Below are 16,451 nucleotides of genomic sequence, written 5' to 3'. Positions count from 1 at the left end.
TGACAACACCTCCTGGCTCCATTCGCACCCCATCCCACTCCCGGCCTCCCTGTATCTGTCCTTGGTGGGGATGTTTTGGTTGCGCTTCACTTCCTTTCAGGTCTAGCCTACGTGGGGCTGTCACGCCTGATGAGGTGGCAATTTAGCATTCCCCCCCCCTCCCCGCCCCTACACCGGACAGCCCTCTCTGTCCCCTGCCGACGGCCTCCCAATGCATTCCTGCTGAGGATGCTGGCACAGCGCAGCTCTGCTCGCTGAGCCAGAGCAGCTTGGCGTCAGCTCTCCCTCCTTAAGTGCTTGTGTATAAAATGGAATCACCTCCTCTACTTTGTGAATTCTCTGCGTCAATTAAGTTTTTGTTTACTGCAAGCCAAACCAGAATGACGCAGCGCTGCCCAGCACTGGAATGAGTCAACAGCCAGGACCGCAGGGTCACGGCTCATGGGCAAGAAGGGGACCTACAGGCTATTTCCACTCTCTACTCCCGGCGTGAAGAGGCCCCCTTCTGCCTGGCTCAGCAGAGCCTTGCAGCAGCCATCCTGCAAGGCCCTGAGGTTGTGTGGAACGTGCACTAGGGAGGCTGCCCCAAAGTCTCCCTTTGAAAGGATCTTACGCAGCCCCCCTCCCTCCCCACCCCAAGCCAGGTCCTGGTGATGACACGGTGGGATGGCTGAAATATGAGCACGGCCTCCTCGACGGCCGAGTTGGATCAGTGCTTCCCTACATGGGGAATGAGGGGAAAATTCCTCACCGGTGCCAAGCACACGAGTCCCCACGCTCAGTCCAATGGGCTAAAAATAGAACTCGGTAGGAGGCATCCGATCCCTCCCAGTGACACAGTCCAGACATCGCAAAGTCAAAGAAGGCCATTCCTTTGCAATTACTGTTTACTTGAGGACAGGCTACCCTGCAAAGGGACCCCCGAGAACATTTGTCTTGGCCCCATATCGGCAGCGGTGTCTCCTGAGCTGCCTCTCGGAATGGGTAGTGCATCTCTCCTTTGCACCCTGAGCCGTCCTTTGCTTTAGGGTGGGCCTCTGCACTCAGGAATGGAATCTGTGCTGTGCCAGCTCCATGAAACAGCCAAGCCTCCCCTCCACCGTGGGCACCCCAGGTCTGCTACGGGGAAGCCTCCATTTCTTCTCAGACATGGTGCTGCAAGCGCGTGAGAAATGCAGCTGTTGATCTTTCTTAGCTACAGAAGCCTGGCAAAGCGTACAACCTGCGAACCATTCCATACGTCCAAGCCCCAAGCCATCCTGTCCCACTCTCTGATGTTACCTAGCATGCTGCTTGTGCAGGTGGGGGCACTGCTCCGGTGCCATGGATGGAACAGGAAGTGAAAATGCCTGTCCTTGTCGGCATGCGACCCTCCCTTGGGCATCGGCCGCTGGAGCCTCCCTCCATTAGAAACCAACAGAACAGGCTGGTGGTTGTTAAAACCGAATGTTGAGTGAATCTGAGGTGTTTTCATCCCAACTGATCCAGAAACAGGAAATTGATCCAGCATAACACACATTTATTGAGAGCCCACCGTGTGGCAGAGGACACACCAGGCAAGATACTTCTGCCTTCAAGCCAAAGCGTCTCCCAGAGAGTCAGGAAATGAGGAAGTGACTGCAAGACAAGGTGACGTAATTCAACCAGGCAGGGCTGGTCCGGACACGCCTGAGACCAGAGCACCCCAGGCAGAGGCCAGGCGGACCAGCGACACAAAACAGCACCTGGGGCTATTTCTGGGGAGCTCTGTCACCCCCATCAATGGTCCCTTCTTCTTTCCTTGACAAGTGTCTGCCTCGGGTCTGACCGTCCCGGAAAGAATGCTTGATCAGCTACGATGGGGACTGATGACAGTTTCGTAAAATTTACTGTGGTTCTGAGTGTCTTTGTCAGCGCCTGCTTCCCCACCTGATCTTTTTTATAAAGAGGGGCCTTTGTATGTAAACCTAGTGTGTGTGTGTGTGTGTGTGTGTGTGTGTGTGTGTGTGTGTGAGAGAGAGAGAGAGAGAGAGACAGAGAGAGACAGAGAGAGAGAGAGAGAGAAAGAGCGAGAGTGAGCGCGTGCGCCTAAAGACTCCGAACTCATCTTTTTAGTCTGCCCTGAAATCAGTACAGACCAGGAAAATTCAACCACGTGAGCTGGGCCACTTTTTCCTCAGACTAAACAGAAGAACCATAATGAGTTACATTAAAAAACCATAGGGATTTTTTGTGGCTCAGCGGGTTATGAACCCTACTAGTATCCATGAAGATGTGGGTTTGATCCCTGGCCTCGCTCAGTGGGTTAAGGAGCCGGCACTGCCGTGAGCTGTGCTGTTGGTCACAGATTCGGCTCGGATCTGGCATTGCTATGGCTGTGGTGTAGGCCAGCAGCTGCAGCTCTGAGTCAACCCCTAGCCTGGGAAACGCCACATGCCACAGGTGAGGCCCTAAAAAGCAAAAAAAAAAAAAGATTGGTTTTGTTCTATGAGTTCAACTTAGGTTTGAATTTTACATGGCAGAACTTTGTCTTCAAAGGGAACTATTTTCCTTTGTATTTCAAAAGGAACCGGCCACAAGGTGACATCGACAGAACACAGAAGTCTTCAGCGTGGTTCTCCTATCACCTTTTGTGAATACTGCATTCATTTTTAATATTAATATTGTGAAGAGTGGCCAGATTCATAATACAGCTCTGTGGAAAATTCCTTTGGGAGGTGGACTGACCTTTAATCCATTTTAGTTATTATGGCTTGAAGGCAGCAGTGATGCCATGCCTTGACTTAATCAATAAGTCTTATTTCTTTCACATATAATTAACACAGGCCACTGCATTTCATGTCTGCGTTTCTGCTTGGAAATGAAATTTAATATAGGCTGGTCAAAGGGACAGCATCATTCACATTGAATATTCTTAAATACATGTCAGTGTCTAGTCCTGTGGAAAATGAGCAAAGCCATATCTGGTTTCGAAAGAAATCAGGCTGATCAAGATGCCTCCTTCCAGCCTTCGCCCTTGTGCCAGGGAGTCAGTGGCTGCAAAACCTCCTGCTCACCCAAGAGGCTGGGTTACAGGGGGGACGTCAGACCATGCCTGGATGACCGAGGAACAACCGGGAGGGAGAGAGACCTAGGGGGGCCCAAGAAGAAGGAATGTGGCTTCAAAGAAGTAAGGCCGGAAATTCTGGATCCCAGAGGAAGCAAAAGAAAAGGAAACTTAGCCAGAACCTTGATTTTTAATCCGTTTACATATCACTGAAGAAGTCTCTCCACCTTTCTGGATTCTAGCTTCTTTTTTGTTTTGTTTTGTTTTGTTTTGTTTTGTTTGTCTTTTTGTCTTTTCAGAGTTGCACCCAAGGCACATGGAGGTTCCCAGGCTAGGGGCCTAATCGGAGCTGTAGCCACCAGCCTACGCCAGAGCCACAGCAACACCAGATCCGAGCCACGTCTGTGACCTACACCACAGCTCACAGCAACGCCGGATCCTTAACCCACTGAGCAAGGCCAGGGATCAAACCCGAAACTTTATGGTTCCTAGTCGGATTCATTTCCTCTGTGCCACAACGGGAACTCCAGGATTCTAGCTTCTTTTAATGACCTTCCCAGAGGCGTCACTGTCCTATCGCCCCTGCATACCTGGGAGAAGCAGGGAGATGCCTTCCCCCAACTCACGCCCCTACCAAGAATTTAGAGAAAAGGTAAATAAGATTAGCCTCTGAGAATGATAACCAACACACACAAGATTGGGGTAGAGATACGCAAAGCAAAGGGACAGGACTGTCCCTGAGGCAGCAGGACAAGGGGGCCGAGGGTTGGGAGTTGCAGTAGAGGAAGCAAAGCAGAGGGAACTTGGAAGAGGCAGTCGCCATGGCTGCGAACAATCGCACATTCTCCCAGGTGACTTCAGGCTGAAAGGGTGATGGGACGTGGACCCGCCAGGCTCTGGGGCCACTGGATGCCTAAAGAATGTTCCACCCACATCGAAGCTTCTCATGAAGCCAGACTTTGAAAAGAAATCACAGGTTTACTAGGCATGCAATCATTCCCTTGCTTGTCAGTTAAAAAAATAAGTTGGTTTTCTAGCTGTATATCCAGTTGATTTCTCTTAGTAACTCAACATTCCCAAGAATGACCCACTCTGGGAGGTGTCTGTCAGTGCAGAGCCACCGGCTTGAGGCTGGACCGAGCTGAGGCCATCAGTGGACAGACTCCCTGGTCATCCATCTGGGTGACCCAGGGGACTTCCCAGGTCATACCTTTCCTTCCAAATATCTGCCGAATAAAACTTTCTGTAAACTGCCTTTCTGCTCAAGTCCAAAGGATCCCTACTTCTTATGAACTCAGGTTAGAAAGCCCAGGTCTGTTTTCAGCCTGGAAAACATATTCCCACAGACCCTATATGCTCGTATGTCCTGATGTTTGCTCTGCTCTTCCACCAAAGGGGGCCCAAGCATCTTTCACCTGCACTCTTTACTAAGAGGTACAGGCCTCCTCCAAACTCCACTTCATTCCTCAACAGGAAAGCCAGGATCCGCCTTTTCCAAGGAACTCTGCCTTTGATTCCAGCACTGATTTCTTTCTCCTTTCACTGGATTCCAGAAGCAGGTATGGTCAGTACCACCGAACGTCCACTTAATTATACTCCAGTCTTACACTCGTGTTTTAACAGGCTCTGTTGCTTCTGCCTATCCCACATGCCATTTTTCTGGAAAAGGTGGAAGTACCACCAAACAAATAACTGGCAAATGCCACAGGACAGGCTGGGTCTTTTTTTTGTTGTTGTTGTCTTTTTGTCTTTTTGCTATTTCTTGGGCCACTCCCGCGGCATATGGAGGTTCCCAGGCTAGGGGTCCAATCGGAGCTGTAGCCACCAGCCTACACCACAGCCACAGCAACGCATGGGTCTTTTAATAATTTCTTGAGAGTGCCCATAACAGCTGAGCACGGTGTAAACCAGCAATAAACACTGTCAAGGAACAGGTGTTTTTAAAGTTCGCAGTTCCCCCTCAATAAATTCATGTGAAAGAAGCATCTTTAGATTTCTATTTCCAAGCCCATCTCTGAAACCGATGCCCTAAAAAGTATCTTTGATTATCTCCCTACTCTTTCCAGAACCCATTCAGTTGAACTAGGATCTGACGGCTAAAGACATTTTTATTTCTCAAAATAAACTTTTCTATTTTGTATCTATACAAAGTTCTGAGGGAAGGGTTCTTTTACTTTCTTCAGGTTTATGAAGATGGGCTAAAGTCATCAGAAATAACTCTGATCAAACATTTTATCAGGTCTTTTCCAAACCACGTTGATGCTGCGATTGTGAGAGCTAATCAGCGAACAGCAGACGGAAGGCTTTTACTGTGGGATTTAAATGGGTCCTGATTTCCAGGGTTTGAGATCGGAATCGAATCCCATAATAGCCCCAGGATTCAATGCCTGGCCCAATCAGTAATGACTGAGTAAACAAATGATTTTAGCACACTGCCTGCAAAGCTATCCTCGTAGGTGGGTAACTAAATAAAACAATGAATGTTTTAATTAAAAAAAGGAAAGCCCGTCCTTCCTCAAATGAGCACCTATAAACACACATCTACAAAACCTCCCATGGGAATACCGTTCTAAAACAGAGCCAAGAAATGTCAAGAATTGTGAGAAGGTTGATAAACTCTGCGTAAGCGTGCCAGTTTTCATCAGGAAAGAATACTCTGCCTTAAGTTTGAAGTTTCAAAGCTAAAACGTTTGAAAAGTCATTGAAACATCACACTAGCAAAAAGATGACACAGGGAGTTCCTGGGGTGGCACAGCGGAAACAAATCCGACGAGGAACCATGAGGTTGTGGGTTCGATCCCTGGCCTCGCTCAGTGGGTTAAGGATCCGGCGTTGCTGTGAGAAGTACACAGACACAGCTTGGATCTGGCATTGCTGTGGCTGTGGTGTAGGCTGGCGGCTACAGCTCCGATTTGACCCCTGGCCTGGGAACCTCCATGTGCCTCGGATGTGGCCCTAAAAAGACATAAAAAAAAAAAAATGACACAGCATTTAGTTCTCTTCCTAAAATCCCCAATTCAAAGAATGACACAGGGATAATATTTTTCAAGAACCTGATCTGAAACAAAAGAGGACGAATTCACTTTAAGATATATTTTCTTAAAAAAGACCTTTAATCAGCTTCTATTTCTAAAACTTTTGTACCAGAGCTGAGAAATATGAATATTATAATATTGCTGCACCTGTGGCAAATCCTTCCCTTTTATAACAACTATTGTTACAAAGCTTCCTTCAACACCTTTTAGTTTCCATTTTTTTCTTGTTAATCACTTCAGTGTTGAATAATTGAGTGCAAATATTTTGCACTTGTTTGTCAAAAGCACATACATATGCATAAAAATATTTTACTTATGTGTAGTAAAACCGTGTATAAAAATTCTGACGCATGGTAGCAAAAGCCAACCCTGCTCCGATAAGTTATTTCTATTGAAAGAGAAGGACCAGGTGACTTTTAAGGTCTCAGTTCAATTTTCCCAGGTGGTCCGTGACCCTACTTGAGGTCAAAGGGCATTAACAGAACTGATAACTAAGATGTTCTCAAGTGACCTCCTCGTAATGAGTTTTATATTAAAGCCATTTCTCTCCCTTCACCTGGTCACACACTCTACCTGCTGACCAAAGGGGGGCGATTTCCATCCCTGGTTAAATTCCATTTCAGGCATCTTGGAGAAACCCAAATGTGAGCAACAATAAAGCATATCACAGAGCCTAGGAGTTCTGGCCCGCACATTTCTAGCAGGGAAATTAAAAGCATGTCCTAATCCCTCTGCAAGCTCACAGGCAAATGTCAAAAGCAAAGAAATGCCTTGTGTTAGAACTGTCACACAATTCTTGCCCACACTCGATTCTCTGTTCGTTCTCTGGCTGTGAATTTCTTTCAGGGAAAACTGGAACACACGCTCAGACGCCCTGGGTCCTACAGTTTTCACCTCTGTGTTATTCGCCCCTTCGTGGTGATGCAAACACATCCGGGGAGAATAACCAGGCTGGTGCTTTCTTCTCTGCCCTTAAGAGTGGACATCCCAGGGCTGGATGCTGATTGTCAAAAGAGAGTGGGGAACTTTCAAAGTTAGCCGCTGGCCAAGACTTAGAGCACATCTAGCTGATCTCAATTCCCCAACGGAATGGCTTTGCTCTGGCAGGTACATTAAAATGCAGCAAGGATCTCTTGGCAGTTTGGATTTCAAGATGTTTGAGCAGAGCCCCCCTGTTTCGGGAGAATGCAACAGTTACACCAGGCTGCAGGAAGGCAATTATGTAAGGCACTGCAGCGCGTGTGAGACCGGTGTTTCTGCCCAACGCGGCTCACCATCCAGCACCCTGGGGCCGGCCAGGGCAGCCTCCTGCTCACCCACAAGACAAGTGCACACACATGCTGGGGGACAGGGACAGAGGCGGCTGACTCTGGCCTCCTCTCTGCGCTTTGGAAGGAGGAGGGGAGGGAGAGAGAGGGAAGGCAAAGTACCGTCTTGTCCAGGCACTGAAGGCAGTTATAAGGCTTGCAGCAGCAGTGGCCCATCCCGGCAGGCTGGCGGGCACGGGGACCTCCTTCATTCACCGTGTCTGCGGGTAATTCCTAAGGCGAGGTACTGGCTCAAGCGAGAGGGGCGCGCGGCTGGGAGCTGCCCCAACCTCCATGTGGTCCCCTCGGCTACCTTATTTCCCCTAATAACTTCGGCATCCCCGGAGCCAGAGGAGCGGGAGAGGAGGCGGAGCGCAGGGCGGCTGCCTTCGGCTCCTGCTGCAGGGAGGGGGAGGGCGCGAGCCAGGAAGGGAGGGGACAGGCGGAGGGAGGGTCACTTTGCCACGGGAATCCTCCTAGGGAGGCACATCGATAGTCGCAGAACAATCGAGCATTTCCCGATGCCACCCCGCGAGGGGAGAGCCGGCGCGCCGCTCCCCGCCCTCCGCACCCCCCCCACGTGCGGATGCGCCCCTGCGCGACGCAGACACGCCTGCGGAGGACGCAGGAAACACAAAAGAGCTGGTCTTCCAGGGACGCTCGGGCTGAGGACCACGGGGAGCCCTGGCTCTGCTCAAAGCCTGGCTTGCTATTTTCCGATAGGTAAAAATAGGATGAAACGGGATGTATGTGGCCTTTCCTCCACCCAACCCGCCTCCCAGAGCATCGTTATCCCGGGGACCACTCACAGCTCGTCTTCAAATTTGTGTGCCATGACCAGGTTTTGCCTCATCTGAGGGAATCTTTATATTTTCAATATAATTGTGGAATCACCTGTCTCAGCGGACAAATGCAAACCATTCAAGGGACTGAAGTAATTAAAATTGGGGTGTGGGTAGCTATATATCTCCTGGGCATATCGGCATAAACGTCTCAGAGGACTTGATCATTCTGGGAATTTATAATTTTTCAGACAATTAAAAATCAGAAAGGGAAGGGGGTGGGGGGGCAAAGGTTTTTTTTTTTTTTAATTTCAAGAGACACGGTATTTAAAAATATGTGTGTGTAATCCTGAAAGTAGGAGATGCAAATATTTACGAAATTAACGTTATACTTCCTGATACCTCAAAGAAGAAGTCCAGAAATTTATCATCTGCAGAAATACACAAATACACTTTTGTCCTTCGAATGTGCCTAAAATGGTAAGCAGACAGTGGTGAACATTAGATTTTATTAACTTGAGGTCTTCCAAGCCGATTTTAATTAAGTAGCACAGGCTATGTAGATTGGCTTGTAGAGAAGTCAAGGGTATTTGGTAAATAAATAAGAGGACTGGACTGTTTCCGTTAAACCGGAAAAAATAAGCTCAGACCTTTCTTTAATGGTAACAGGTAAACTGGTATACCCCTTTAACCTAGTTCCTGTCAAAAATTTTATTTATTTATTTATTTATTTATTTTTTGTCTTTTTGGGGCCATACCTGCAGCATATGGAGGTTCCGAGGCTAGGGGTCGAATCTGAGCTGTCACTGCTGGCCTACACCACAGCCACAGCAACACAAGGTCTGAGCCATGTCTGTGACCTCCACCACAGCTCACGGCAACGCCGGATCCTTAACCCACTCAGCGAGGCCAGGGATTGAACCTGCGTCCTCATTATTAGTCAGATTCACTTCCACTGAGCCAGGACGGGAACTCTCCCCATCAAAATTTTAAATGTACAGTACACTTTGACCCAATAGATCTACTTCTAATCCTACAATGACACTCACACATATACAAGAGTATATGTTTGCATAAAGGTATTCAGTTTAGCATCGTTTTTAACAGCATAAAAATGGGAATACCCTAGACAGCTAACACCTTTCCACTGTACAGAAAGGTGATACACTGCTGAGTGAGAAAATAGACTTTTATAAAATACAAAGCAAAACTACACACATATCTGCATCTGTGTGTGCCTACAATCAAGCTGTTGGGAAAAACCCCACTGTTCATCCAAGGGCAGCTGAGCCTTGGAAAATGGGACATAAGGGTGAGGGAACACATTTCCACTGGTTACCATCTCGCCAGCATGGTCTTCTTTCTATTGCTCTAAGACCAAGTGTAGCAGGGGATGGCAGTGACCACTGCCTGGGCTCCATGGCGGCAGGAGGGACAGAGCCGCCTCTCTTTCACACAGGATTGCCATCCTTCGGGCACATGGCTCTGAGAGAGGGAGAGAGAAGCTCACAGGACCTTGAGCTTGAACCTGGCTGAGAGCTGTTGCTGCAACTTTTGACACCTTGGAGAAAAACTTTATACCGCTACACTTTACACATCCGTGTTCGCAGCAGTGCCAATCGCAATAGCCACGAGGTGGAAGCGACCCAAGCGTCCATCAACAGGGGAATGGATAAACACAGTGCGGTCCACCCATGCAATGGAATATCATTCAGCCTTAAAAAGGAAGGAAATGAGACAACAGATGAACCTCGAGGCCATTACGCTACATGAAATAAGCCAGTTACAAAAAGACAAATGCTGTGTGATCCTACTTATCTGAAGTATAGAGAGTTGTCAGGTTCACGGAGACAGAAAGTAGAATGATGGTTAACGGGCTGGGGGAAGGCGGGAATGGGGAGTTGTTTAATGGGGACAGAGTTTCAGTTCTGCAAGATGCAAAGAGTTCTAGAGATTAGTTGCACCAGAATGGACTCCACTGAATGCTACTGAGCTGTCCACTTAAATGGTTAAAATGGTCAAATTTTATGTCATGTGCATCTAACTGCAATGAAAAATAAAGGGGTAGGGTTCCCTGGTGGCTTAATGGTTAAGGATTCAGTGTTGTCACTGCTGTGGCTCAGGTCACTGCTGTGTCTTGGGTTCTTCCCCTGGCCAGGGAATGTCTGCATGCCTTGGGTGTAGCCAAAAAAATTAAGCAGTGGCTTGCATGGCCCCAGGGATAGATGGTATTTGCACAGCAGGTATCTGATCAAGTGAAGATAGCAAAGTCTCTGTAGTGGGCAGAACAGCAGTGGATGCCAAGGGACTAAGCATCTCCCCACAGCCATGTGCAGAGGCTTCCTCCAGGCAGAATTGTTTGTCTGCCCCTGAGGGCAGTTTCCTTCTAAACTAGAATTTCACTTGCACCATCCTGGAAAATCACTGCTTGTTCTTGTGTGAGTTGGAGTGTGCTTGCTCCCTCAGTTGCCCACAGGAGCTGAGCGTAAGAGGGAGGCTACCCAAAGAAAGACGGATCCAGCCTCTTGTTCTCCTGCATGGAGGGTACCAAAGGTCTGGGACCAGCTTTGCTCAAATCGCATACATGGTGAGATCTCAGAGCAAATCACCCAGATTTTGAGAAAGGAACCAGCATCCATGTTTATTTTCTTTATAAATTAAAAAGCTTTAAACAGACTCAAAAGCAGAGGGATAAATACAAATGACCTTCCTATGCCCATTTTCAATTTCAACTGATATCAAGATTTGGGGACATTTGTCGTTTCATCCACCCCCCCCCCCTTTTTTTTGGCTTTTTCTGTCTTTTCAGGGCCGCACCTATGGCATATGGAGGTTCCCAGGCTAGGGGTCCAACTGGAGCTCTAGCCACCAGCCTACACCACAGCCACAGCAATGAGGGATCCAAGCCGCGTCTGCGACCTACACCACAGCTCACAGCAATGCCGGATCATTAACCCACTGAGCAAGGCCAGGGATTGAACCCACCACCTCATGGTTCCTAGTCGGATTCGTTAACCACTGCACCACCACGGGAACTCCATCATCCATCCCTCTTTAAAAAACTTTTTTCATACATCCATCACCCAGATTCAACAATGATTAAGAGTTGAAACTTTATTTCTGCTTGTCCTGTTTTCTTTGTTAGAGTATTTTAAAGCAAAGCCCTACATACATTTGTATGCACGGCTGAAAATTCTGAGCATTTTTTTTACATAACCACGTGTCCCATTGAAACCCTGAGAGAAACTGACACTATTTCCTTGGCATCGAGTTACCTGGCCTACAACAAGGTTTTCCTGGTTTCTGGAGGAAAATCATTGGACAGTTGGTTTTCTTGAATCAGGACCCAAACTAGGTGTGAGTCTCTTAGGCCCACCCCCTCCATTTCCTATCTTCCTGCCCCCCGCCCCCCTGCCATTCGTTTGTTCAGAAACGGGGTCGGTTGGCTTATAGAATGTCCCACATTGTAGACTTGCCTCTTTGCTTCCTTGTAATGTCATTTCCCATGTTCTCTGTGAATAAAATTTGGTTCTGGAGGCTGGATGAGATTCGAGGTTCGATGTACTTGGGCAACAATGCATCCGGTGCAACTTCGTGGGTACCACCGTCGGTCAGGAAGCACACAGTGACTGGTGCCACCTCCGAGGATGCTATAGTGGGTCACGTGGGATGGCTTCATCTTCTCCCTGAAGTTCCCCATCAACTGCTGATCTATTGGCTTCATTTGTTAATGATTATTGCCTGCATCAGTTGTTGCATGGGAAGTTACAACAGGATGTGCTGATTCTACCATCCCTTTGCATTTACCAGCGGGAAATTTTGTATGAGAAAAGTGTCTTTTTTCATCGGCTAGGTGATTTCGATTCCTAGCAATACAGCTTGTACAGGAAAGACAGGATAAATGTCCACTCCTTCCCTTTCGGTGCCAATTGTCTGAATAAAGACTTGGTGCTGTAATGGCACCCAATGAGGTTATTGGTTTTTTCTCACGTTTTCAAAACATCATTATAAACCCATGTTTTTATGTTAACATACACAATGTCTTTTTTTTTTTTTTTGTCTTTTCTGGGGCCCCGCCTGTGGCATATGGAAGTTCCCAGACTAGGGGTCTAATTGGAGCTGTAGCCGCCGGCCTACACCACAGCCACAGCAACGCAGGATCCGAGCCGCATCTGCGACCTACACCACAGCTCACGGCAATGCCGGATCCTTGACACACTGAGCAAGGCCAGGGATTGAACCTGCAACCTCCAACCTCATGGTTCCTAGTTGGATTCATTAACCACTGAGCCACAACAGGAACTCCAACATACACAATGTCTTTTAATCGACTGCATTTATTCTTCTTTTTAGAGGCTCAGTTTATCTTATCTCTGGCCAGTGGGAGCACCTCCTTATCAGCCCCTGTGTCCTTTTACCGCCACTCATTTGTTTCCTTTCCTTGCTTTCTGACGACACCCTACAGTATCCGAGGCTCATCTTGGGTGTTTCCTGCCACAGATCTGGGACCAGCTGTCCCCTCCGGGTGCCCTGGTTCCTTCTAGCTGGGAATGGGAAGTAGACGTCATAATCCGGGTGTTCTTGTAGTTTTTCGAGGGCCACCTGCTCGATGGGGAATTCCCTTGAAGAAAGTGATTCTTCCCACCAACAAAACATCTCTGGAAGATTCAGGAAGGGGCCTTAGAATGGGATGAGAAAGTAAGAGCTCCTTATCTTGGGGCCTTTAGAAGAAAAAAAAAAAAAAAGCTCTATGAAACTTGCTTTGGGGGAGATAACATGTGACATGGCCAAGCCAAGGGCTGACAAAAATTTTCTGAGGGGTTCCCCCAAATGCATGGGTATCTGAAGAAAGACTGACCATCTTGAAGGCGTACAGAATGTGGGGTTAGACTTCTGTAATTTGACGCAAAAGGAAGCTGTGATCTTGCAGGCTGATAGAATCTGAGACATTTGGGTTCCTGATAGTTAAAAAAGTTAAAAAAAAAAAACAAAAAAACAAAGAAAACAAAAAACAAAAGGAATTCCCTTCGTAGCTTAGCATTTAATGAACCCATTAGGATCTATGAGGATGCAGGTTCGATCCCTGATGTTGCTCAGTGGGTTAAGGATACAGCATTACTGTGAGCTGTGGTGTAGGTCACAGACGCAGCTCGGATCCTGCATTGCTGTGGCTGTGGTGTAGGCTGGCAGCTGTAGCTCCGATTCGATCCTTAGCCTGGGAACTTCCATATACTGTGGGTGTGGCCCTAAAGAACAACAAAAAACAAAAAACCACCAACAACAAAAACCAATAAAAAAGTTCAAGATGGTTTTTATTCCTGGCATACCTTCTCTTCTTATGTGGGAGTAGGACCATGCATTTAGAAAAGTTACAGGAAGGTCTCTGGTATACATCTTCAGAGAAAACCTCATAAACACCCATAACCACCATGTTTTAGAGCAATAACTAAGGACAGACAGTAACTGATCATTAGCAGATGCCAGACACGGGGCTTGGGGCTTAGGGCTTGCACACAACAGCTCATGTAACCCTTCCAAAGCAGGAGGCAAGAAGCCCTATTATCACTCCATTTTTCCACAGGAAAAAAAATGAGGCTCAGAGACTGTACATTTGTCAAGTGTACATACAGCTCAGAAACAACAGAGTGGAGTCTCGAACTCATTGACTCAAAAGCCTATCTCTTTACCACTGTGCTTTGCTACCTACACTGTGCTGGTTGATCCTTTTATCTGTAAGGTCTGCCTACCTAATTGTAAGTTTGTGTTAGAAGCTGGATAATAGATCTGAGCATATAAAAATAGAAAAGAAGGCGTTCCCATTGTAGCACAGTGGAAAGAAACTGACTGGCATCCATGAGGTTGTGGGTTTGATCCCTGGTCTCACTCAGTGAGTTAAGGATCTGGCATTGCCATGGCTGTGGTGTAGGCTGGCAGCTACAACTCTGATTCAGCCCCTAGCCTGGGAACCTCCACATGCTTCGGGTGCAGCCCTATAAAGCAAAATTTATATGTGTGTGTGTATATCTATGACAAAATATATATATATATAAGAAAATTCAAACATATTTATGAAATTGCCCCAGATTTTCAGAACTTGGAACAAGAGCCTATACCATAGTGGGTTTTTTCCCCCCAAGGCACCTTTACAAAACAATGTACGATTAATTTTCAACTAACCTACTAGAAAATAGGTGCATAAGTCAACGTTAAAGTGTTCAGTTTTATTATTTTTGTTTCTCTGTCTTCCTTGAACTTGGACTTCCTTACCCATCCCCACCCTCAATCGCCCCTACAGACCCAAGACCCCCTCTGCTCACACCCAGCAGCCCGGCTGCCACTTCGCCTCCTCTGCCTGGTCCTCTCATTGGAGTGCCTTTTCTCCTTTGTGACTTCCTGTCATCCTGTACACTTGCTCCTGCTAGTGACATTCTGCTCATGCAATAATAACTGTTTGCATCTGTCTTCCCCAACATATCGTGCCCCTTGCTGTGCCTCACATTCGAGCCCACAGCACCAGCAATTTGCTTTGAGACCATGTCCCTGTGACCATTTCCTGAAGCAACTTGGGAAGAACCTCACAGGAGTCGAACTCAGGGACGGCAGCTTCCCCCTAGAAACATGTGGCGGTTTCGTGCAGGTTCAGCCATGCGGCCATTTGCAGGAGGTCGAGATAAAAAGTTGTATCTCTGTCTCACTATTTATTTCAAAAGAAAACCATGAAAAATGATCGGGACGGAGCCTCATACAGATTGTCAAGGCAACCATCTGTTTATTCTGGTTCCACCATCCGTGCCCCTCCTTTTTCCATGCATCTAAAATATGAGCTGCAGCTCTCTGCTCTGGATTTTAGCAAAAGAAGGGGATTGCCAGGAAAATATGCGTAGCCTTGACCATGCACGATCCATCAAGAGATTTTAATGAGGTGAGCAGGGGCTCGAAAGGGAAAATACAGAACAGAACATTTTAGACCGGGGGTAAGTGGTGGCTACGATCATCTGCACACAGACAACGGATGCAGCTGGAAACATCTTTGATTACTAACCGGGACCTAAAGTATTAAGGGCATCAAAAAAGAAACAGTGACAGGTACACTATTCTGTGCTTAGATACTCGCCAGACGCGAACGACAAAAATGTTACTGCTCTGTAATACCCAAGGAGGAAGGCTGCCACCTACACCTGGCAATCTCTTTTGTTTCTGATCTGTTCATCTTGGACAGTACCTTTTTTTTTTTTTTTTCTTTCCCCTATGAAGTCAGTGACTAGGATGACTGCAGGTGAGACATCCTCTTTAAGTTTCTGCATTATATTCAGAAGAGCGGGCCAGCCTCATAAGAGAAGTGAAATTCAAAATGATCTTTACGAGCTGGATAAATACACTGGACAAGATAGGATGACTGGGAGTTCCTGTTGTGGCTCAGTGGAAACGCGTCTGACTGGTATCCATGAGGATGCAGGTTCGATCCCTGGCCTCACTCAGTGGGATAAGGATTCGGCGTTGCTGTGAGCTGTGGTGTAGGTCACAGACATAGCTCGGATCCTGCAATGCTGTGGCTGGCGGCTACAGCTCTTATTTGACTCCTAGCCTGGGAACCTCCTTATGCCATGGGAGCGGCCCTAAAAAGACAAAAAAAAAAAAAAAGATTGGATAATTGATAGAATCAGATGCGGAGATGGGAAGCAGCTGGCAAAGCTGCAGGGTGCATCTATCTATGTGACATGCTTCAGATAAGAAGGATGGTCGCCATGAACCATAAGCCAAGTATCAATCAACAGTGTGACTGGCAACTATGGAGTCGGGATGAAAGGAAGTGGACAGTGGAATGGTGCCTGTGATCAGCCCAGGTGTCCGTCCCAGTGCCCCAACCCTCCTTACTAAACCATGACGAAGCAGTGATCCCCCCAGAACAGACTGGCATTACTGCAGGAATGGGAATGACGCGTCACTGACCTCATCAGCACGTGGCTGCTTGCCTTTCGCAAGACTAGTCCCCAGCCCGTCAGCCAGATTAAGCTCCTCCCGGAAACCTCTACTCCTCCCTCGTAGACAGTTCCCACCAGGGCAATTAAACAGCTCCCTGATCTGTCTTTCTCTAGGAGGTCACCAGTTCCGTGAAAGTGGGAACCACACCTGCCCGTAAGGACACAACTGCATCCTCATCACAGCACCAGGCACACAGTAAGTACCAGCATATGGGGATTAAATACATTTCAGGTGAAGCAGCCTCACCGTCGTTAAAGCTGAAGAATTTCAGGGCATAGAGACCTGCTAATAGGCAATCACACAGCTGTTGCCATAACCT

The 16,451-nt window shown here is 47.5% G+C and overlaps 1 protein-coding gene across 4 annotated transcripts in view; it reads right to left on the bottom strand.

Annotated features, from left to right (window-relative positions):
- Positions 1 to 16,451, bottom strand: part of MTUS2 (microtubule associated scaffold protein 2) — a 478,717-nt gene that overhangs the window by 71,002 nt on the left and 391,264 nt on the right. The window contains exon 1 of one of the 4 annotated variants that reach the window (XM_047755834.1): positions 7,491 to 7,837. The exons of the other annotated variants lie outside the window; for them this stretch is intronic. Coding sequence (XP_047611790.1) covers positions 7,491 to 7,544 — 54 coding nt within the window. The 5' untranslated portion in view covers positions 7,545 to 7,837. Of the gene's footprint in view, positions 1 to 7,490; positions 7,838 to 16,451 lie in introns of those variants that run through there. 4 annotated transcript variants of the gene reach the window in all.

Source organism: Phacochoerus africanus, chromosome 13, assembly GCF_016906955.1.
Source record: "Phacochoerus africanus isolate WHEZ1 chromosome 13, ROS_Pafr_v1, whole genome shotgun sequence".
Taxonomy (NCBI): Eukaryota; Metazoa; Chordata; class Mammalia; order Artiodactyla; family Suidae; genus Phacochoerus; species Phacochoerus africanus.
This window is presented reverse-complemented; position numbering and strand designations above follow the sequence as displayed.